This window comes from Cricetulus griseus, chromosome 6 (genome assembly GCF_003668045.3).
Source record: "Cricetulus griseus strain 17A/GY chromosome 6, alternate assembly CriGri-PICRH-1.0, whole genome shotgun sequence".
Taxonomy (NCBI): domain Eukaryota; kingdom Metazoa; phylum Chordata; class Mammalia; order Rodentia; family Cricetidae; genus Cricetulus; species Cricetulus griseus.
In genome coordinates this window covers 102,933,870-102,958,670 of record NC_048599.1, presented here as the reverse complement: position 1 = coordinate 102,958,670, position 24,801 = coordinate 102,933,870, and the positions used below count along the sequence as shown (strand labels likewise).

At 42.6% G+C, this 24,801-nt stretch overlaps 1 protein-coding gene across 6 annotated transcripts in view; it reads left to right on the top strand.

The window, feature by feature from the left end:
• Positions 1-24,801, top strand: part of LOC100774346 (rap guanine nucleotide exchange factor 4) — a 295,338-nt gene that overhangs the window by 243,474 nt on the left and 27,063 nt on the right. For all 6 annotated transcript variants that reach the window (XM_027420185.2, XM_027420190.2, XM_027420187.2 and 3 more), the window contains 6 exons: positions 17,118-17,268; positions 19,642-19,730; positions 20,456-20,486; positions 20,704-20,782; positions 21,326-21,472; positions 23,294-23,391. In XM_027420185.2, the coding sequence (XP_027275986.1) occupies positions 17,118-17,268; positions 19,642-19,730; positions 20,456-20,486; positions 20,704-20,782; positions 21,326-21,472; positions 23,294-23,391 (595 nt within the window). The remainder of the gene's footprint in view (positions 1-17,117; positions 17,269-19,641; positions 19,731-20,455; positions 20,487-20,703; positions 20,783-21,325; positions 21,473-23,293; positions 23,392-24,801) is intronic.

Below are 24,801 nucleotides of genomic sequence, written 5' to 3'. Positions count from 1 at the left end.
GCTTCTCCCCTTTGAACGGGATTCAGAGCGTTCATAGTGCTGGCTTGTTTTGAAAAGAGCAGCTCCAGAGGGGAAGGCTCATGCCTTGCCCAGGTAGAGAGGAGTAGGGGTGATGGTGTTGGCAAGGAGGAGAAAAAAAGAAAGTCAACAACACAAATAATCACAGGGGACTCATGTATCTGGTGCCCATTCCTTCCTGTGCTATATTTCTCTGGCGACTAAGGAAGTTAGGATAGCTGGATATAATTTACACTACCTGGTTCCCTCCCGGCTCCCCCTTTCCCACCCGGCTCTATGAGGACTTAGATTCTCTTCACCATGCTAGTTTGGATCAGCTCTCTGAGTTTCAGATGCTCTTCCAAAGAGCTTTGAATGATACACCATCACTTTATCCGTACAAGATTCTGTTGAGTTAGTGTTAGCATTTCTTTGCAAATGTGGACCTTAGAGCACACCCCCACCTCCAAACATGGAGTAGCATCCCCAAGGGAGTAGCATCCCCAAGGCAGGGGCAAACTCATCTGGAACTTATCATTTGTTCTCTTTATAATTAATTTCTTTAAAAACTTATTTGAAATTTTAATGATTCTGTAACCTTTAATTATAGTTTAAGAAAGGTTTTTTTTGGCCAGGCAGTGGTGGTGCACTTGGGAGGCAGAGGCAGGTGGATCTCTGTGAGTTTGAGGACAACCTGGTCTACAGAGTGAGTTCCAGGACAGCGAGGGTTGTTACACAGAGAAACCCTGTCTCAAAAACAGAACATTTTATAGAGGTTTATCTTTGCTTCAATTAGGTAAAACCAAAGGACCTTGTTAAAACCAAAATAAAATGCTTCATAGAACTTCTACTTATATTAGACATTCTCGGGAATTTTTCTTAGTGCATTCTTTAAAAGGAGGAGGAGGAAGAAGAAAAAAAGGCCTTTTCACTTCTAATAGTTTCTAGAACATGTAAGGCCCTTAGGGTATCTCATTTATATATTCACTTTGAGAACCCATGGATGTTACAACAAACTAGTAAAGGGTTTGACTTGCCCATGGGGAGCATTGTGAGTGAGACTCTGGGCCATGAACTAGTCTAGTCACCACTGTTCAATCTATGTTAGGTCAATGTCCACTAAGTTAAAATTGGAATTGCAATGAACTGAATTTGGTTTGATTTAATTGTCCTGGTTTTGAGTTTAGATTGCCACATGAGGCTATTAGCTACCACATTAGGCTGCAAAAAGCGTAGTCCTTGTGTTTTAGGAGCAGGAGATTATTCTAGTGTGGACTGTTCTGTGATGGCTAAAGATAACGTCCCAGGAGGCCAAGCCTCTTCCTACCATGAGACAAGGGATGGGGTTCTATCCTCAAGGTTATATATATGCAAGGGCACGTGTATTACACAATTTCTAGCCCTCCTGTCCTCTCAAGGAGATGGCGTGGATAGGGCCCTGAGGTAAGCTGCTTTTCGGGTTACAAGTAACAGAAACCAACTGTGACTGACTTAAGGGACAAAGAAACCCATCAGAAGGCAATGGAATAACTTGGCAAACTGGAGAATCCCAGTGATCCCAGATCTTAGGAAGGGGCCTCAACAGGCAGGAACTTAAGGCCTTACTGGTGGGACAGATCCGCACCAAACCTTCTGCTCCCTTGCCTGATTTCCACACTTCGGGGAATGAGGGCCTGCTTGACATTGTGATCTGTGATCAGATGCCTACAGATCTTGGACAAGTGGAGGTGGAAGACCTTCCTGTATTGGTTTATAGAGGAAGCCTGACAAGACAGAGTGAGTGGAGAAATGGCTGATGATCAGGCAAAACAGCAATGTGTATGTGTGTATGCATGCATGCATGTGTATGTGTGTATGTATGTGTGCATGCATGCATGTTTACTGCACCTCACAAGCAGCAGGGATGTTGAATACACAGTCAAATAAGTCAATTGACTCCCTTGCTCTTAGCGTGGGTACAGAAGCGGTGAATTACTTAAGCACGTTTTGTGACTTGGTGGGTTTTGGTAAAGTACAGGGTGTTTTCAAAGTACTTGACATCTCTGACTTTTCATAGCAGCACTAAAAAGAAGTAGTCAGTAGTTTTTCCACTGTTCTTTTTCCAAATCAATAAACGAGGATAATGAAAAATTATGATTTGCTCAGAGAAAGGTAATTACCAGCACAGAAAAGATTGGAGCCCAGAGCCACTGACACCTATTTCTGTCCTTGATCCACATTGTGCGTCTCCTCCAGTTTTGCTTTTAGCATGGAAAAAAGGTGGTAGAACTCAGTTTAACGTTAATATATCAGCCCTTTTATGTGCTAATGAGAGAGACTCTATTCATTAGATACACTTTGGACATGATTTGACCTGATGAATACAAGTGCTTTATAATGAGTCTTAAAATCATATTTGTTCACTTCCTATACTTTTCATCTCCAGCTTTTTAAATCTTTTTAAAATCCGTATTTGAAATTCAGTTCAATTTTCCTCTAGTTTAAAAAGAAAATTAAAGCTGCCAGTATATAAAACCTTATCATTTCCCGGATATAACTATGACTAACATTTTGGTATGTATTCATGTCATCCTTTTTAATATATGTAGATATAAAAAAAATTTCATTCCCTCTCCCACTCCTTGTGTGTGTGTGTGTGTGTGTGTGTGTGTGTGTGTGTGTGTGTGTGTGTGCGCGCGCGCGCGCGCGCGTGTGTGTGCACATGTATAAATGTGGAGGCCAGAAGTTAGCCTTGGGTACTGTTCCTCAGGACCCATCCACCTTGGTTTTTGAAACAGGGTCTCTCCCTAGGACACTGGCTAGGTCATTAGGCTGGGCTGGTGGGCCTGTGAGCCCACCTGCCCAGACCTTTCCAACTTACAAGTACACATCACCACACCTGGCTTTTGTAGGTAGGTGTTGTTAGACCCCCGAAAACTCAAGTATCCGGGGTCTCAGGCCAGGTTCGCGGTCACCCCAATCACCAGGCGGATTCGAGAGCTTGCTGCAAACTGCACAAGGCTTTATTGTAATTTAACGAGCTAACCCCATGTTAGCTCGGGTCTTTTACCCACCCGCCATGGCTGACGGCTAGAAAAAGACGGCTCCTTGGGTCTCCCAAAAGATCTTATAGGGCAGCGTAAGGGGAGTGTCTAGGGGTACGCACAGGCTTACGATTGGTGTGCTTCCAGGCTTGGAGGGCTTGCCCTGTGTTGATTGGTCAACTGGTTGTTATGGCTCATAGGCCCTCCCAGGGTGGTTGCTATGCTCTCTACGTCATTGCTGTGCGCTTGTCCGTAAAGCACACCCAGAGCCATAAAGCATAGCGCCACCAGCTAACTTCTGATTGGTTCCTTGTCACGAGACAGGCATCTGACTTTCTGGTTTCTAGGACAAGGTCATAGAAGCACATGTTCGACCATTATGGCTGCCAAAAGGGAAGCCGGTTCCTTCATTCCCCCATTTTCTTTTTTTGTAAATTCCAATCATGGAATTGCTGTCTCTCTAGTATCCCCATCAGGGAGTGATAGGTACTGGCATCCCCATGTAAGGGAGTTCCCTTTGACTTAGCATTTTAACCAGGGAAAATGGACGGCGAAATTCTTTTCCAAACTGCTTCCTGCTGACTTTGGGACGAAGTTAGGGACCCCAGAAGGTTGAAATGCTAGTCAAAAGCAAAAAGGAATTTAGGCAATGGGGAATTCATCAGGGGCTTTTGGTTAGCAGACACTGTTGCAGAGACAGGGGGTGTCCACATCAGCTGGACTGGTTCACATCCACAGCAAGTTTAGGGCTCGCAGTCTACTTAGAACAGCCTGTAGTCAGCAACTGATACTCAGATGACAGCCAGAAGCAGAAACCTGTTTAAGATATATTTAAACTAGGAACAGAGGTTAAAACTTATTTACTGAAGCCCACAGTGTAGAAAAAGCAGATATCTGGATATCTGTTCAAACAGCAAGAACATATTTATAACTTTGAGTCCTAGCAAAAACTACAGATTTGGGCTATAAGCATGTACATTTTTCTTCTGTCCAGAGAGCCAGGTATGGATTGGACAGAGGTGCCTTTGGCCTGATGAAAAGCCCTTTAAGTTTGTACTTAGATGACAACCAAAATAAACTTAAAAATCTTGAGCTCATGCCTGAACAGTATATAGTCACTACTTTATCAGCTAACATACTGACTAGTCTATAGTGGACCTGACTGCCTGATGCTGTCAAGCTGACAACCAGTAATATTTCAGAGATCTGAGAAGGGTATATTTTGTCCGAATCTACTAAAAAGTGACAGAAGCCAGTCTATATACAGTTAGCCAAACCCAAGTTTCTCCATTACCGCTGGAGGCAGGTGTCTCAAAGACCAGCAATCTTCGCCAGGCCTATACTGTGAGAGTTTTTTTCTCTCTGTGGAAGAGGGACATGGAAAAGACTGACCTTGTTTTGTCTAGGCAAAGGGGTGCAATCAATTTTCCAGTGTCCAGCAGCTTTGTCCACAGTCTCGGCCAGGTTCTGGCAGGCGGCAGGTTTCACATCTGAGCATCTCGCTCACTGGTCCAGGTGCAGGAACTGAGGTGCCTCGTAATCTTCTTTGGAGACTTTGGGTCACTGTCCGGATCTGGCGGTCTGTCTGACATTATAAACTTTAAAGATAACAATTTAAATGCCATATTCTGAAGATCTCTGAAGCATTAGAGGTCTGTTTGTCTGTTTTAGTTACTTGCCTTAAGCACACATGAAGCACACAGGTGGCTAGGTAAGGTCTTTCTGTAATACAGCTGAACTTAAAACTGCATAGAGCTACCTTATATTTCTTAAACAGTAGCTTAACTTCTTTCTGAGACAGGGTTTTTCTGTGACTTTGGAGCCTGTCCTGGAATTCGATCTGCCGGACCAGGCAGGCCTTGAACTCATAAAGATCCATTTGCCTCTTACTCCCGAGTGGTGGGATTAAAGGCGTGTGCCACCTACACCCTGAGCTTAAAGGTGTGTGCTACCAACACCCTAAACTTAACTTCTGAAAACACAAACTGTAACAGATTAGCATCTTTTATAAAACAAGAACTTTACATTGTCAGGCTTTGCTTAAGAATAATTCTAAATTGAAGCTCTTTAAGTACAAACATTAATAAAAACAAACATTTGAAAACTGGTTTTAAAAGAAATTTAAATTCCCTTAAGGTCTTTCTGTAATATATAGAAGCATTAACATTTTAAATCTTAATTGAAAAACTTGTTTCTAAGATGGTACCTCTAATTTCCATGCGGTCACCTTTAGTCAAGATGGCGGTTTAAGTATTCTTTTTTTAACTTTAGCAAAATGGCGACCAGTCAAGTCATGTGACCAGTTACAAAATGGCCGTAACTTGCTTTGCTTAACATGCTTAAGTTTATACCAGGAAATAGAACATTTTTAAAACAAGTATACATAATTTACATGAGAAATAAATAGGACTTTTTAAAACAGAATTAGCTTAATATGGTTAAAATTTTAACTTATATCACCATTTTTAAAATTTACTGTTTGTAGACATGAGAAACCATAGCACAGTTTACATTTTTTTTTCACTTGTAACAACCTTTTCTCTGACCTTCGACAACTTTCCTCTGACCTTCTACAACTTACTTTAACCCTCTATAACTTTTACCATTTGCTTTAACTCTCTTTAACCTTTTATTTTATTTCTCTGACTTTCTTAGACATTCTTAGACAATTTTTTTTCTCTTTATTACTTAAGTCTTTTACATTTTTTTTTATTTTTTAGTTAACATAAAAATTTTGTCAAAGTCCCTTTTATAGTTCTTAATAACTTTAAGGCCATTTAGATGTCCGGATCAGGCCAGATAAGTTCATACGCTCGAGCTCCATGTGCTCAAGGCAGAGAGACCTGGGGTAGGGGTGCTGCTGGTAACCCCAGACCCTAGGCCAATCCAGGTGTGGGAAAAAGACTCCTGCGGCCCCCCTGCATACCATGTGTGTAGAGCACAAAGAATGCCGGGCAGCTAGGCAAATGGCAGGGACCCACGGGACCGGCAAGTGGGGATAGGGAAAGACTCACCTACATGGGCCAGGCTCAGCTGTAAGGGCTGCAGCAGTGGTTCGAGTTCAGAAAAGCAGCATCGGGGGACTCCAACATAACACATTCTAACCCGTGACACATGGCAGAACTCCTTTCCCGTGCCATGTGCTTAGGGCAACAAGAAAAGACCCCTGACCCATGCATGCCACAAATATGAGACATGGAGACATTAGACAGGACAGACATTAGACAGGACAAACCGCGGCAAAGAAATGGTGCCCCAAACCAAAATTACAACCAAACCTTGGACTTTCATCCAGGGTGGAACCAAGGTTCTCGCAAGTCTGCTTACCCTATGGTTCAATTACAAATTCTGCGCAGATCAAATACAAATTACAAATTCTGCGCAGATCAAATCAAGCAACCCTCGGACTTTCATCCAGGGCAGGACTTCAGGGTCTTCCCCAGAAGTCCGAATTACAAATACAAATTCTGCGCAGATCAAATACAAATCATGGCACCAAACAAAACAGCAAGAGACAAAACAAGAAACATAGAACATTGAACATATATAAATTGCGAGCTCTAATCATCTTACCTCCAAGATCGAATCCACTCAGGTGAAGGGTGGTCGCAAATCCGGACGAGCCCCCAAAATGTTAGACCCCCGAAAACTCAAGTATCCGGGGTCTCAGGCCAGGTTCGCGGTCACCCCAATCACCAGGCGGATTCGAGAGCTTGCTGCAAACTGCACGAGGCTTTATTGTAATTTAACGAGCTAACCCCATGTTAGCTCGGGTCTTTTACCCACCCGCCATGGCTGACGGCTAGAAAAGACGGCTCCTTGGGTCTCCCAAAAGATCTTATAGGGCAGCGTAAGGGGAGTGTCTAGGGGTACGCACAGGCTTACGATTGGTGTGCTTCCAGGCTTGGAGGGCTTGCCCTGTGTTGATTGGTCAACTGGTTGTTATGGCTCATAGGCCCTCCCAGGGTGGTTGCTATGCTCTCTACGTCATTGCTGTGCGCTTGTCCGTAAAGCACACCCAGAGCCATAAAGCATAGCGCCACCAGCTAACTTCTGATTGGTTCCTTGTCACGAGACAGGCATCTGACTTTCTGGTTTCTAGGACAAGGTCATAGAAGCACATGTTCGACCATTATGGCTGCCAAAAGGGAAGCCGGTTCCTTCAGTGTGAGGTATCAAACTTCCATCCTCACGCTTACACAAGTGTTTCACCAGCCCAGCCATCTTCTCAGCCTGATACATAGTTGTAAATACAAGAATGGGGCCCATGTTATCATTTCATATACTTTTCCACTAACAGGATTTTATGGATCTTTTCCTATGGCATTGGATATCTTTCTGAATATAAACAGTTGTTGCCATTTTTCCCAACACTTTCCCTGCAAAACTTTTAAATTGCCACAGAAAGAGAAAGAGAAAGAGAAAACTACACCTGACACATTACTATTGTTAATAGTTTTATGAAAAACATGCCAGGATTTGGGAAGGGGGATATAGAATGTTTCTTTTGCAGTGTTTGGGGTTTCTTTTTTTAACAAAATTGCTCCCCTGGTATCTTCATTTTCTGCTTTGAGGTTGAACTCTACCATAGCCCTCAATTCAGTGAGTGATCACTATAAGGATCACTATCGGGAATTTGATGATTAGCTCCTTGATGATGAGTGTTTTCATGTTGTTTGCTTTTCCAGTACCCATTCCCCAAACATGAGGCCAAAAGAAATGGTATATTGCTTATTTCATTTGACATGTAAGAGAAATGTAGGCCTGCAGGACCAAGTAAACCCTGGAGAGTTTGAATATACTGACAGGAGAGTGTGTTTCAGGGACATAATTGTTTGTAGTCGGTGTTTCGGTATGTAAGCCATCATAGGAGGCCAGGCTGCTTGCTTAGTGCTTAGCTTCCCTTTGCAATCTCAAGGCCCCCATGTAGACTGGGCCAGTGAAAATTCAGAGAGAGGCTTCCTGGATTTCTGGGCAAAACTATTTGAAACATTTAAGACAAGGAACAGGAGGCTTATAACCCCAGTTTCTAGAACCAACCATCTGGGAATTATAAGGAAAGTAAAGAACTCCGGGATAAAGCTGAAAGGAGTCGGCAGTCACAAAAATGGGGTCTGTAATGGCATCGTCAGCATTTGGACCAGTCTGGAACTCACCCTGCCAATAGGTTTTTATGTCAGTGAATACCAGTCTTTGTTATTTAGGATGGATTCTGAGTGAAGCTAAAAGGATCCTAAGTGATAAATGGGTTATATTTAAACATATAGAAATTTAAATACAGCAGTAATTTTAGTTGAATATTTTCTATTAGCATACTAATTTTCTTTGGCTGAGTATCAGGACAAATTTTATGCTTTTGACATGGAAGTAATTTATTTAGTTTCCTGAATTAAGAAGAAAAAATGAAATATAGATGTGCTACTAAGTTCTAGCTAAAACTCTTTTGTGTGTTTTGTTCTTATACAGAAACAAACATAACAGGGTCTCATTCTGAGAAGACAGTGTCCCGTCCCCATCATTTATAGCTCTGTGAACCTGATCTGGAAATGTTTTCTGTATGAATTGGCTGGGGTTCTCAACAGGAATGCATATCAAAAGTTGTTTTTGTTGTAGATGAAAGAGTAATAAAGCAGTATTAGGTTCATAGTGTTTAGATGAAGTGAACTTTTAGGAATAGTCTTTAGATTTATTTTTAAGACCTATTTTTTTTATCATTTTTAATGATGTGTATGTGTATGTCTACATGTGGGTATGGGCAAATGAGCGTGGGTACCCATGGAGGTCAAAGGATTGGTTCCCCCTGGAGCTTAAGTTACAGGCTGTTGTGAGCTGCCCAGTGTGGGTGCTGAGAACTGACCGTGAGTTCTCTGGAAGATCACCTAAGTGTTCTTAACCACTCAGCCATCTCACCAGCCCCTCTTTAGATTTCTAAAGGGAAAAATTGTCAACTTACATTTGCTTGAAGCCAAATCTCACCATTATGGTCCCTATTTAGTTCTGGAAAATGTTCGTCTGTATATCACTATCAGGACGTTTCCCCTTTGCAGTCACGGAGTTTGAGAATTTCTTCCTGGTAAGGAAATGTTGATTTGCCCATATGAACATTGATGCCCTGCTTTTCAGAATACAAGCATCTTGGCAAATAAGCTGCAAAGTTCCTCCAAGACATTTTCTCAGCCTCACAGCAGTAGTGTGGTGTGTGGACTCTCCAACCCGCTTCTTCCAATAGGAGAACTGAGATTAAGCTGTGTACTAACATGCCCCCAATTGGACCACCAGTGTTGACAGAAAATGTGAACCCTGACAGTGTGTTACCTGGGGTTATGTCCTAACTGCTTGCCTATAAGTAAGTGCAGAGCCTCCTTTGAAATTTGAAAGGATATTCCTAACAAGCAGGACTTCTAAAAACAGAAAATTCAAACAAACAAACAAACAAAAATCTAAAGCCCGGCGGTGGTGGCGCACGCCTTTAATCCCAGCACTCGGGAGGCCAGGCAGGAGGATCTCTGTTAGTTCAAGACCAGCCTGGTCTACAAGAGCTAGTTCCAGGTCAGCCTCCAAAGCCACAGAAAAACCCTGTCTCTAAAAACCAAAATTTTTAGGAATTCTGAAAATCAATGAAGGAAAACATTCTAAGCAAGAAAACGGGAGACATGTAAAGATATTGCTGGTACCGCAGATGCTTCTGGAAGCCTGTAGTTAATAGTTGCACATGTGTGTTAGTCTGAACTGTGTCACAGATGAGAGTGGTTTCCAGAGGCAGGGCAGTAAGAAGGACTATAGCTAAGGTCTACTAAACACTGCATATGTTACAGAAGTATTCCAGACTTCTTATTCACGTTAGCCCATTTCACCCTCGCCTTTGAAGCTAGCTGAAGAACATCTCAAGGCTCTACACAGACAACTTACATGTGAACCCAGGCCATCCCATCCTAGAACCTGAACACTCATCCAGGGAAAGGATGGTGGCCAAAGTGTTAACCTGTTCCACAAACACATCCAGGAAGCAAAGAGGCCCCAGGTCAGAGTGGAGAGAGCAAGTGCTCTGAAGTCAGAAGGTCATGTTTTAGATCTACAGCTTACAAACCACACAGGCAATTATGCTTAACCTTGACAAGACCCCTCTGTATAATAGGGGTAATTATCCTTGCCCTACCCACTCTCCTGGTTGTTGTGAAGATCAAATGAGGCTGTGTGTGTGAAAGTACATTATAAACCTTGGCATCCCATTAAATACCACCATGATTATTGTGCCATCATAGAAGAGTCTGGCATCAGGTAAAGACTACAAAGGCTTTGTCTCCTCAGTGGGCAGATGACCCCCAAAGTTTGTTTTCAGTTGCAAGCAGAGATCTTGTATGCAAAGCAGGATTTTCAAAAACAACAACATTGAAGAGTATCAGTTTGAATGTTGATAAGTGTTTTATAAATAGCTGCATAATTAGCATGTACTTACTGCAAAAAGTATACATAATATTTTATTCCCTGTTGTAGGCTGTAATGAATCTGCTGTCTCCACATCCTAGGAGGTTTTCACTTACTTTCCCTGTGATAATTTTAATACATGGCACCATTATTAGCTGAATTAAGAATAAGTAAATGAGCAGTTAAAAAAAATACAGAAAAATTACAGGTGCCTGTGGTGAGTAAGATAATAACTAGGTAAAAATATATGAAATAATTACAGTGTTTGAACGGCAGAGCCGGCATGAAGAAAATGACTCAATGGAATATCAAGCCTGCTGTAGGGAATGGTAGAAAGAGAGCAGCCTGCCTTGTGGCCTTCACCTCTTATATTTTCAACCCCGAACACACACCAAGTCTCTCCTGAGCCCAAGGACACAATGAGGAACCAGCCAGTCTTCTTCCATGGAGACAGTCACCCTGAAAGCTTGCTTTCATCTTGTAGATTCAGCAACTAATAATGAAAGTTCCTGTTTAAAAGATATGCCAGATATTTTGACATCTGTGTGGACTTCCTGTACCTGGTGGCATTAAAATTATGATGAACTGACTCAGAAACAGATCTATGACCTGGGCTTGACATCGATTCAGAGAAAAATTTCAGGTCATTTGGATAAAAGTCTGGAAGAGCTGTGATAATTTTTGAAGTTTTGTTTTTTTGTTTGTTTTTTTTTTTGGAAAAGTATATTCTGTTTTAGCATTCCAAATTGTGTAATGATTTAAGATAGTTAACATCCAGTGTTTGAGGGCTGTTTTGTGCCCAGTCCCCAAATAGTAAATATAGAGTTCCACTGTGTTCTTAAGACCTGGACCCAGATCCTAAGGGTTCTGACTTCATGCTCCTGCATGCAGAGCAGTCCCTGTTAGAAAGATGGTGGATGGAACTGGAATAGTTGGTAGATGTGACTGTTGTGTGATAGTTTGATTGTGTTCCAACAAATAAAGCTTGCTTGGAATCAGAGGGCAGAGCTAGCCACTAACTAAGCATAGAGGTTTGGAGAGAGGAGACAGGAAGTAGTAAGGCAGGGCAGAGAGAGCTCCTGGCCTTATTGGGTTAGTAAAGGCAGCACTGACACCAATAAACGCAGCGCAGATGGTCTGGTTCAGACATTAGCAACTCATCCTCCCTGACTCAGTTTACCCAAGCGGCAGCACATATATATTGCATGTTCTGTGTATGCTTTGAGAATTTGGGTATATTTTTCTCCATCTCCAGTATATTTTCCTAATACCCAACAGACTCCTAAATCTACTACATAGCACATGTTTAATAATAAAATGAGAATTATATGAAGAAGAACATAGCATGGACTAGAGAAAGACTATTGGAGGGATTGAGAACTTGAGCGACATCCTAAGAGTTTCATTGTTAAATTTTGGAAGAGCATTTGATCTTGTTCTGCCTGTTTTCTTGATAGAGTTGAAGGAAATGCTATCAAAAGGCCATTAAAAACCCTGATTCCTGCCCCATCTGAATCAGCTGTGTATAAGTGATGAGTTTGCCCATTTAAACTATATATTTTCTTACTTACAGACCTTTAACCCTTCTCAAATTTGGAGTAGATTCTTGTGGGAGTGAACAAAAACCGCTCCCTGAAGCCATCTTAGATAGTTAATTACCTATGAAGTCTTCTCTGTGTCCCTTAAGAAACTAATTCCAGAGCCCTGGGGAGATGGCTGCACTAACAACGTGCCTACTATGTGCCCAGAAGGGCTAAGTTCAGATCCCTAGAACCCATGCAAAAGCCAGGTATGATTTGTAAACTAGCAACAGAGGAAGGGTGAGAAATAGGCAGATCTGTGGTGCTTGCTGGCCAGACAATCTAGCTATTTGATGAGTGCCATGTTCAGTTACAGACCCTGTCTCAAGAGAAATAAATATACAAGACGGGAGAGTGACCAAGGAAGGCGTTTACCACCAACCTCTGATCTTTACATGGATATGTGCATGTGTGTGAATGCACACACACACACACACACACACACACACACACACACACACACGAATTCACAGACATTCAGGGTGTTGCCTATGAAGGGGCAGAAGCTTTGAGCACAGGAAGAGAGACTTAACTATAAAGATGATATTAACCCAACTGAGTTTCATGAATATATCATCTGTGAGAGAAAAGGCCAGACTGAAATAAAAAATCGGTTATTTTCCTATGGGGTGTGGGGGAGAATAACCTTACTTTTCATGAGAAAAGGAGGAACCCTCCCCATTTTCTTCCCTAGTTTAGGACAGTCCTGTCTTCTGGGTGGCTCATGCTAGAGATGACTCTAGGAAATTAGAATTGAGAGGTGAGAGAAGAAGAAAACAGAAGGGCAAAGAGGAGGAGGATGACAATGACAATGATGATGACCAGAGGACTCTCACATCAAGAATTTTGTTTCCCTTGGAGCTGGGGAGATGGCTTGGAGATTAAGAGCACAGGTTCTTCTTCTAGAGGACCTGGGTTTAATTCCCAGCACCCACATAACACCTCAAAACTGTCTTTAACTCGAGTTCCAAGGGACGGGACACCCTCACACAACACACGTGCCGGCAAAACACCAATGCACATAAAATTTTAAAAAAAGTAAAAAACAAACAAACAAGAAAACAAACCATGAAAAAAATTCGCTTCCCAAATGAAATTATTTTTACTAACTTAAAACAAGTATTAATATAGAGGCCCTGTGGCCACTGTTTGGGACAGTGAGCATGAAAAGAACCCTGTCTGGATTTGTAAGCCCTGCTGTTTCCTTCTAAGGCATTTGGGCAATATATCTCCTCCCCCAGAACTTTAGGGTTATTGTTTTTTGTTTTGGTTTGGTTTGGTCTTTGGTTTTTCCAGACAGGGTTTCTCTGTGTACTTTGTAGACCAGGCTGGCCTCTAACTCACAGAGATCTGCCTGTCTCTGCTTCCCGAGTGCTGGGATTAAAGGTGAGCCCCACCACTGCCTGGCTAGGTTTTTTTATCTTTAAATATTTCCTCCTAGATTTGTAGGGAACATTATATGTGTATGTTATGTGAGCATACTGAAGATGTTTTATAAATGTAAACTTCTACATATGCTTGAAACATTATCATATGAAGTTGCCCAACTCTGTATTCTGTCATTTATTGCAACAAAAACACAAACAAAACTAAGAATAAAACTAGATTTCAACATCAACAGAGGCCAAGAAAAACCTTTGTGCTGACATACAGGGACAGTATAGACCTTGAAGGTTAACCACAGGTAAACTGCTGGTTCTGCCCAACCATCACGTGAGGATTTGCCCTGCTTCCTCAGTCTTAGTGACAATAACCTGAATAATTAGGATTAAATACCCTTGATACCTATTTGGACTTTCAGACCATTTCAATGTCATAACTAAGAGTCTCCTCTCTCTTTCATTTCAACACATCTGTACAATGCAATATTCTAAGAGATAGGACCTAGGTCCATTTAATCCCTACCACCAAGGACTGGGTCTTATTCTATGGAGTATCTTTATTAATGAGTAACTCAGTCTGATTGGTTTCTTTGTCCAGGTATCTGCAAAATATTTGGAATTTTCTTTAATAAGTCATTAAATAATTTGCCCCTTAAAAACCAAGTCAAGGGGCTGGAGAGGTAGATGGCTCAATGATTAAAGGCATCTGTTGTTCTTGCTGAGCAATTGAGTTTGTTTCACAGCACCCACATGGTGGCCCATAATCATTTGTAACTTGAGTTTCAGGGAATCCAATCCATCTTCTGACCTCTGTGTGCACTTCAAGCACATGATGCACTAACATGCAAGTAAAACACATACAAATGAAATAAAAACAAATCTTTTTTAGAAGCAAATCAACACTTTCCTCATTCCATCTTGAGGAGATTGTCCTAAATCTAGGACAAGGGCCCCAACTCTGTGCATGAACTCAGTAGAGGCTCCATTTCCTTTGTATCATGTCACCATCTTCCAATGATTTGGAATCATACCCCATGTACAATGAAATCTTTTTAAAGACTCTAGTCTGTATAGTTAGTCAGGGCACAGTGTGATAGTCTTTTAAAGGTGACGTAACATGTTCAAGAATATACGCACATTTTCACAGAATAGGGCCATCAAAAAGATGTTTTTCATAGACATTGTCATTGAGTTCTAGCAAAGTGGATAGAGGGAAGCCTGGGTTGGGGGAAAGAATGAAGTACATACGCTGTAGTACAACTTGAAGTCAAGATAGCTGGCATAGAGAGTGAGCTCAGAGTAAGCCTGGCATAGAAGGGGTTTTAAAAGACAGTCTATTAAGATTTCATAATTTTACTACTTCATACTTACCAAGGCTATCCAAACCCCACACCCCTGCCTCCATCTTAGCCATTCTTATGTTGTCCTGCTGACCCCAGAAATGAAATTTTAAAATAGTACTTTCCAAAGTCTGATCTAAACCAAGTTTCCATATGTCTCAATTTATTTTGTCATTGCACTAGAACAGCAGACACTGGACCAGTTACAAAGAAAAGAGCTGTATTAGCTCACAGTCCTGGAGGCTGGAAGTTCAAGGTGGCCACATCTGCTCAGTGTCTGCTGAAGGCTCAAAGCAGAAGGGCAAATGGGCATATAAAAGAGAGAGCCAAGAAAGGAGGCCACATGCGCTACAATGATCCATGCTAGAAAGAGCCAATCCATTCCTAAGAACTAATATAGTCTCCCAACAATAGCATTAATGTCCCTTAAAGACATCACCTTGTGGAATTGTTGCATTGAAGAATTAAAACCTATACAGGAAATACCATATCGAAACTATAACGCCACATGACACACAAGTTACTATAAAATTAAGCTAAAGAGACCATGAGAAGATAGCTTAGTTTTGTTGTGTTCGTTTGTGGTCCCTAATTCTCTTTGGATCAACTTTACACTGGTGTTATTAAATATATCTGAAGCAAAGCTGGAAGTTGTCTCCACTCACCTGATTCCACAGGTGAGCTAACACAAGTGTGTAGTTCCCAATGACTCACTCCAAATCAAAGCAACAGACAGTGGGAACCAAAGGACTCACGCATAGATTCTCCAGGTCTCTGCTGAGCCACCCCGTACCTGTGTTTCAGTCAACCCCCATAGTGCTGATGCCTACCGTACGCAGTGGTCGCAAAACTTTATAACCAGTGTTGTAATTCTTAAGAAAGAAAAACTGAGTTATGCATATATAGAAGCAAGAGACCAAAGGGTTAATCAGAAAAGAAATAATTTTCACATAAAGTGATCTGTCTTCCCTCTTTTTATTGTAAGCTCAGAGAGAATTGTAGCAATACAGCTTGAGCAATTTTCTTTTTTATGAATCTCGTGCTCAATTTATGAAAGCCATTTTGCAACCCATTTACATGCAGTAAACCTTTGCTTTAAGGTTCTGTCATTTACCTTGGTCATGATTATTTATAGTTCTCTCCGAAAGGCTCTTTCTGGCTTAGCTCTGGAGTAAGGCACTGCCACAAGACAGTTTTCTACTGTGCCTTTTAAGCCATGGCCATCAGCTAAGACGTGGGTGGTCTTGTTCCTTGCTACGAGGCTCAGGAATGTGGTACAGTGGGAACAAAACTATCTGGAGTCCGGAGTCTTGGACTCAGAACCGGCTGTGCCCTCTCGCTAGGTCGTCATAGCCCTTTGTGTTCCTTTTGTGTTGGTCTGCTCACCTTTAGAAAAGAGACAACAGTGTTGCCATCAGGTGGTAACGTAGAGCTTCACTGGGGTCCTTTTTGTATATTTTATAGTATCAACTATAAATACTGAGTTGTTTTATGGACTAGGTGATTATGACATGAGCTAGTATAAAACAATAAAAAAGGAAAAGTGTGTCTAATCTAGAATACTTGGATTGTCGTCATGGAAGGTCTATGACAGCGTGACCCCTTACTTTTGTTATGTGGTAGGCACTCAACTAAGTGTTGAGTTCCATTATGAATAAATAAAAATTTGAAATGGAAGTCATGGCACTAGACGTGGTAAGAACACAGGATAGACAACATCAGCCCAAGCCTCATAGGGCTTGTACTTAAGATGGTTGGCCATGTGTGCACAAGTTGACGATGAAATAGGATGTGGCTCTAGGTAAGAGAAGGAGGTATGGGGTATAAGGAGGGTCTGGAACCCTTGCCAAGGGTGGAATGTGTACGGATCTCTCCCTAATACCTAGTAGGTTTATCTATTTCCATCTTTCTTGTTCATATAATCATGGTCCTGGCAGGACAGGGTACTCACACAAAAGAGTTAAATTGAAATTCATATAAAGAAGGGGGTCATAAAGATGTGGGTAGAATTATGGGGCCCAACAGGATAAAGGTACCCAGATATAAGCAATGGGAAATCACATTACTATCCTGAGAGGCTAAGGGCAGGGTAGAGAACAAGCAGGGGGAATGAGAGCTGACCTACAGGAATCTTTGTCAACACATTCGTCTATAGTCTTACTTTCAGGCAGGTAAAATTGAGCAGGAGGCTCCAAGAGACTGTGTGTGTGTGCTTCAGACCCTATAATGGGGAATCTCCTTGAGGATCAACAAGGGAAATTGTGTCAGCCTGAAGCTGGGATCTGTCATTCTCTGCATTGCAAGTAGCACACCGAAGTGGGTTGGAAGTGGGTGGGAAGTGGCTCTGTGGTTTCCTTGACTCCTTGGCACTTACCATGCACAGCCTTCTCAAGGTACGGAACAGGAAAGAATGGACTATGCCCTCAACAACAAGAGGCGTGTCATCCGCTTGGTTCTGCAGTGGGCTGCCATGTATGGGGACCTCCTCCAAGAAGATGATGTGGCCATGGCTTTCCTGGAGGTACATGGGGGTCATCCACTCCAAGATACCCCTTTATCCTATAACACAGGGGTGCACAGCAGATTTTATAGAGATGCCGTAATTGCCAATTCTAGACTTTGTTACCCTGTCCACCATCAGAGATGTACTTTTATAAAAGAAAAACATCATCCATTATCCTGCCACTCTAATTCATTGAGTGGTGGCATTGCAATGTATTCTTGTCTGCTCTCCTTCTTTGCATGTTTGAAAGATGTGTAATCACATTAGCATCCAACATTTTTCGGGCTGCTCTTTCTGCTTAACTCTGTAAAGATTTTTCCATGTCAGTATGATCTTTGTAATAAAAAGTTCTGATGATCAATCAGCAGCTATCCACAAATGCATTTACCTGCACCCATATTGTTCCATTTTCTCCTTCCTAGAAAAATTGTAAACAAACATTTTTTTATTTTTTATTTTATTTTTATTTTTATTTTTTTATCATTTTTCATTTGAATTAGAAACAAGATTGTTTTACATGACAATCCCAGTTCCCTTCTCCCTCCCGTCCTCCCCTAACACCCCGCCACAACTAAAACCCTACCTATCACATACCCTATCTTCTATTATTCCCCTGACTCAACCTTTCTGCTCCCTCATGTCCTCTGCATCCTTCCTCTTCTTCCCTTCTCATTCTCGAAGCTCCCTCCCCCCTCTTCCCGTGCTCTCAATTTGCTCAGGGGATCTTGACCCTTTCCCCTTCTCCAGGGGACCATGTATGTCTCTCTTAGGGTCCTCCTTGGTAAACAAACATTTTTATGCATGTAGATCTGTCTTTAGTTATTTGCTTTCTTAGGAGTAAGATTGCTAGGACAAATGATAGGTGACTTTGGCTCTTAAGAGGTAGATTGATTTAATGAGGAATTGCCAGGGCAGCCAGGAGGCAGTTTGAATGGACATCGCTTCCTTGGTCAATACTGCTTTTAGCTGAGTTGTCTTTCTTTCCTGTGGTTCACTGTAGCATGAGCTTTGGCTTTTAACCCTAGATTAGGTAGTACCCCCATACCCATTGGTAGAGACCGTCGCTGTTAATAGAACCAAGTTCTGTGTATTACTGTTTTTTTTTCCTACACATGTCTATCTAAAAGGAAATTTGTCAATTCAGCACACTAGGAGGTAAACTACAATAGCTGATATGAAAATACTACATATGCTGTAATAAAAATATTTAAATTTTATGAATTATTCATTTCTGGGATTCTCCATGTAGTATTCCCAGACTGTTGTTGATGACAGCTAACTGCCACAGTAGAACATGACTCTCCAAAGACAAGGGGAGCAACTGTACTCACTCTCCCCTCTCGTACAGATAGATGATGGTGTAGTTACAGTCTGTTTGCTCTAAAATTAACTTTCCAAAAGAATTGTGCCTCCTTTTCACTTGTGTAATCTTTGATGAGTCATCAAAGAAAGCAGACTTTGGTAGAAGGGGGAGTCATTCAAGGAGTTTTGATTTTGAAAATAAGAAATATGGTGGCTTGAGACCTTGTGCTGACTTGGGGCCCCTCCCTGTAACTACCATGGTTGTCATGGCCCACGATAGAAGCTGTTGCTCCTGGGAGACAGGGGAAAGAGTGCTGCTATTGCTACTAGGTGGTGGGCACAGCTTTGAGAGTATCAGATGGGACGGTGGCACAAGCCCAGTGTTGAGGACTGTGTCTGCATTTGTACTGTTAACTACCACATTGGTGGTATATTAAATAAACAGAAAATACTAAAGTAATATCAAAATAAATACTAAGCCTGGGGTGGTGGCACTTGCCTTTAATCCCAGCACCCAGGAAGGCAGAGGCAGGCAGATCTCTCAGTGAGTTCGAGGCCAGCCTGGTCTATGGAGTGAGTTCTAAGACAGCAAGAGCTACACAGAAAAACCCTGTCTCAAAAAAACCAAAAAGAAAAAAAATATTAAAATTCCCTGAGGATAAAAGAGCAAAAAAAAAAATGCTTTTAAAGTGCAGATTGTAAAATGGTCTGTTCCAAAACAGTGCCCCTTGTGTTCTTTCACACAAACACCTTAAAGTTCACTTGTAGTTTATTGTTTTAATTTTTGTTGTGGTAAAATGTTAACAACATAACATTTATTATTTTAGTCATTTGAAAATATACAATTCATTGATGGTCATTGCATCACCATTATCGATTTCCAGGACCTTTTCTCATTAGCAATTTTCAATGTAAATGTTTACTCCTCCTCCTTCTCTCCCTTCCTCCTCTCTCTTCTCTGCTCTCCATGAAACTGTAGTCTGGGGGTGCCAGCAACGCACATAGCATAGAAGTCTGTCTCTGTTCCTCTCTAGAGGGCCACACTCTGTTCAGTTCTCCTTAAGACACCATGACCTTTTCCAATTACAGGAGTTCTATGTGTCTGTGTCAGATGATGCCCGGATGATGGTTGCCTTCAAGGAACAACTGCCAGAGCTGGAGAAGATCGTCAAACAAATGTAAGGAGGGGCTTTGCTTTGGGGTGCACTTTCCCACATGAGTGCCTGCCTCACGATTAGAATAGCTTCCAAAAAAAAAAAAAAAAAAACCTTTGCAAAAAATGGCTACCACTGGTCTATCCTCAGCCATGACATGTTCTGATTTTTGTCACCAGTCCCAGGCACAGGTGGCAACGAGACTGGACGGTCAGAGAACTCAGATGCCTTCTGGGTTAGCAGGCTATGGAGAAGAAACCTGTCCTTTGACAAGCCCGGATCTAAACACATGGGTCCCTTAGACAGCCCAACAATAAAATAGTCTGTGGGCTTTGGGGTGTATTTGAAGACAGTGGCCTGTATGGGAAATTCACTCTCTGCTGCTAACACTGTTAACTGAAAAGATTCCTGCCCTCGTGGTGTATTTAGGGGTTTGCCATGCTATTAACAAACTGTTAGATTAAGTGCTGGGAAATAAGTTAGGAGATTGATTTTGAAAGCCGGGAACCAGGGATTTAACCTCAGGTCTGCTCAGAATCTGCCTGTGACAAGAGCCAGTGGCTCTGCGGCCCCCCTGCATTTTGTCCTCTTACTGTTAGAATGGGGGAGTCTCCCCTTGGCTGCCCAGAGGGATTGTATGATATCACTGCCCAACACAAGATTAAAGTGCTGAACAAGTAAAGCAAACTGAAAGAACAGCAGCAATGGTACAATGGTATTCACCGTTGTGCTTTCTCTACTTCTTGTAGCTCAGAAGACGTGAAAGCCCCACAGAAGAAGGTAAGCGACTCAGAGTCCGAAACTGTAGCTGGCAACACTGTGATCATCCAGGAGCCCTGGGTCACAGCTTATTGGGATGATGTCTCCTTTATACTCACGGAATCTATTTGTTTCATTCCGTGGCTCTAACTCCTCCCTGGACGCATCTTCTCTAAGTTGTTAGGCGATGTTAGTCACTCGCTCTCCCTTACATCACTTGTTGTCATTATTTTTACAGCACAAGGTGCTTTTGCAACAGTTCAACACAGGCGATGAGAGGGCCCAGAAGCGCCAGCCGATCCGTGGCTCTGATGAGGGTGAGCAATCTAACATGTGGAATAGTTATAGTCAGGCTAAAATCTGCCCCTGGAAACCATCACCTTGAAGCCACCACCACCAATGAAACAAAGCAACCCCCCAAAAAAACAAACAAACAAACAAACAAAAGACAAAGCAAAACTGCTCTTGGATATGCGCTTTGGTCTCCTGATGGGTTATTTTCTTGGAATCTGGTATCCAGACAGAGCTGAGATGCTTGCCCACACCTTACTGACACTGCCTCTCCCCAGTTGTCACCACCTCTTAAAAAACTGTGGGTTCTCTCAGGGCTTGGTTGTCAAGATTATCACTTCTGTGAAGATCTGCTGGGTGGGAAGGCTGTGGGAAACTTATGGCTTCCCAGAGCAAGGTGCAACACCACCCCCTTGCCCCTCTACCCCCTGGTCATCAGCGAAGCACAGCTTCTGAGCAGGGAGTTTGCTAAGGCCCTGACCACAGAGCTCTAACTACTATTGTATATAGCTTAGGTTTTTCTCTGAATGCCTGAGACCATTTTCTTACATTGTCAACTGTCTCTGAAGTTTTGTTTAAGGTCTACTGCATGGACCACACCTATACCACCATCCGGGTACCTGTAGCTGCCTCGGTGAAGGAAGTCATCAGTGCAGTGGCTGACAAACTCGGCTCAGGGGAAGGCCTGATCATAGTCAAGATGAACTCTGGAGGAGGTAACAGCCTGGATTAGCATCTTGGGCTTTTGTGAAGTAAGCCATGCTGAACAATCAAAACCATGCAAGGGGTTAGCAAGGCCACCCGTGGCTGACCCAGAAGGATGGTAGAGGCTGTGTGAACTCCCAGGAATAATAGAAATGTTGTTGAGAAGAGATGTGCTTCTCAGGTGTCTAATGTCCCCGATAGCACAGGTTCCCACAAAAAGGAGTAAAAAGAGAAGGGATTTATGGGAGGCAGCTGTGCCTGTAGTCTCTGGCATATGTGTCAGCCTGGGACTCTTTCCATGGAAACCATAAAAAACTCTGGGCCTAAGATCCCCGAGAGAGGTGCATGGGCTTTGACAGGCTAAGGCTCTGGGTGTCTGCAGACCTGAAGTTGAGGCAGTTGAGGGCTCATTCTTTTCGACTGATGACAGTTTTCTCCTTACCCAATAGAGCCAGCGAGCCCAAGTGGTCTAATAACATGAGGAGTACTTCATTCCCCAACCCGGAACTAAAATTCCTTTCCTTGCCCCTGATTATATTATACCTGAAATGTCATTTTGTGTCATCCTGTGTGTCTTGACCACTGCATGTAGCAATGACAGAAAAGAGTGAATTAGACACACTCTGTGTCCATGAGTCACTCCTGAGCCAGGAGGGTTAGGAATTAAATGAACACTTGGACCCCATGCTGGCAGGGTTGGGCAGTGGTTACCCACAATGCAGAGAGAGGGTACAGGAATGGGCCAGGAGATGAATTCCCCAGTGAGGGCTTCACAGCCATTTGAGCGGAGGGGTCCTTTAGGAACGGAGAAGCATCTCTGCTGTGTGTGAAGGCAGATGATTCCACTGATGAAGGATGCAATGATTGATGCATTCTCTAGACCTTGCCTTCTGTTTTTGTCCCAATTGGTCCAGACCCAGGATGATCATATAGCTAACTATTACATTCTTCCCAAAGGTGTCCCATATATGGGGCATTCACCTAAATGACGGTGCCGTTGTAGCCTGTCCCTTGATGTCCCATCTAAAATCTTAACTGCTCCCTGACACACTTTCTAACTCCCTCCCCTGCTGTACCTTGTGACCCTTATCCCATGTCACTAACACACATACACTCATACACACACACACACACACACACACACACACACACACACACTCACACACACACGGATGTATGCACACATGCACACTCATTCATTATCCCTCTGTTTTGACTGGGATTTTTAATTTATGTTTTATTTCTCTCTACCATTTATATTTTATTCCATCTATCATTTCTTTATGTGTCCCTAGTGTCTGGTACGTAGTGTTAAATATATATTTAGCAAACTAATTTACAAACTGTAGAAAAGGGCTTAAAGTAGTTACTACTATTACCTTCAAATTGGGAGCAACTATATATATATATATTAAAATATATATATTAATTATAAATTAAAATCATGTGAGAACTCTGAAGCTCCTCCAATGATTCTAGCCATGATGTTTCTATCTCCAAAGGGCCAGGCATTGTTACCATCAAGAACTGACTTGTCATGTAAATGGTTGTGCGGGTTTTATGAATAGAGTTGCAGAGTAGATCTGGGCAAATTGATCCTTGGGTGTTTCAATTCCTGTTGTGTGGTCATTTCTGATGGCATCCCGGGCACCGTGTGGCTATATGAAAGCACCGTATTTTTTATTCAGCAGCTCCCTTCACCCCTGCATTTTATGCAGGCGCATTGCGTGTTCCGGTAATTCACCGAGCTGGCAATTTGTTGGTGTGATTAGGGCAGCGCAGCACATCTCAGATGGATTTAATAGGCAATCTCATGCTTTTTATGTTCACAGAAAAGGTGGTGCTCAAACCTAATGATGTTTCAGTATTTACGACGCTCACCATTAATGGACGCCTGTTTGCCTGCCCGCGAGAGCAATTCGACTCACTGGTAAGTGTGAATGGCCTCCGCAGAGCAGTGTGTGCAATCAGAAAACCTTGTCTGTAGCTTAATTTCACAGCCATACTGAGGCTGGCGGCTGAAAATCCTTGACTGCTATGTGGTTTGTTCTCTACTGTGGTCTGCTGGGAAAGCCTCAGGTGCTCACGGGAGATATCCCAAGCTTTACAGGATCCATGGAAATTAGCCAAGCCGCACTGCTACGGGGACACGGTTTAGAGTTCAGAACCTTGGCTGTGGTTCATTTCATTGAAATGTCTTTAAGTTCAGTATTAATGTTCGAAACTGGAATGCTCAGATCAGGAAGGCCATGATGGCTTGTAAGGGAAGTACCAGTATTAGGAAACCCCTGGGGGAGGTCAGGAGGCAGGGCCACCATCAGGTCTAGAAGGGCTCATCCCTCAGATACTCTCAGGACCTTCACAGGGATACCAGGGGTCAGAACACTTTCCCCTAGCCACCCAGAACTTCTGTGAAGAAAAGACACATTCATTTCTGTCTCTCCTATAAAAATCAAGTGTGGCATTGACTAGCTAGTAGTTTAGGAGCTACAGGACCAGTTTTAGTTTCACAAAGCCAGTTTCCTCTGTGTCTGGGCCCATGGGGTTCCCTTGTTTTTCTTCTTCTTAAAAAAAGAAATACAATATGTGAATGAGAGGTAACCTGAAGGACATTTCATTTCCATTTCCTTAGTAGACAGACCTTGCTAGAACTTTAGGAGGGAGTCAGGTTAAAGTGTGTGGTCAGAGTCCTTGACAGCATGTGAAGCCCGGGCTTCCTCCCAGCGCTGCACGGAGATGTACTTTCAGATCTTGATGGAGCTCGTTCTGTCTGATCAGGACCCTGGTCCCTGCTTCAGGGAAGGCCATGGGTTTCATTCATTCTTTTATTTATTTATTTATTTATTTTCAGATGTGGTCTTGCTATGTAGCCAGTGCTGACCCCTAGGGTTTTTTGTTTTTTTGATTTTTGTTTTTTGTTGTTGTTGTTATTTTTTGATGGGAAGTTGTTGAATTTTTGGGGGGGACAGGTTTTCTCTGTAATTCTGGCTGTCCTGGAACTCTATCTGTAACTCCGTAGGCCAGGCTGGCCTCAGGCTCAGAGATCTACCTGTCTCTGCCTCCCAAGTGCTAGAATTAAAGGAGTGGGCCTCTGCTAGGTTTTAATCCTCATTCCTTAGTCTCCAGTGTTCTGGGATTACAGGTATGTGCCACCAGACCGAGTGGGACAGCTCATTTGACACCATCTTGCTTTCACTTAAGGAAGAAGAAATGTGGCATAGTGCCTTTGATTCCCCCTAATCAAGCCTCATCCTAGCTCCCAGCACAGGAATGTCAGCAGGGCCACCGTCCATTTTGTGTATTTTTTGTTTCTTTAATCACTTGCCTTCATTCCTCTCTG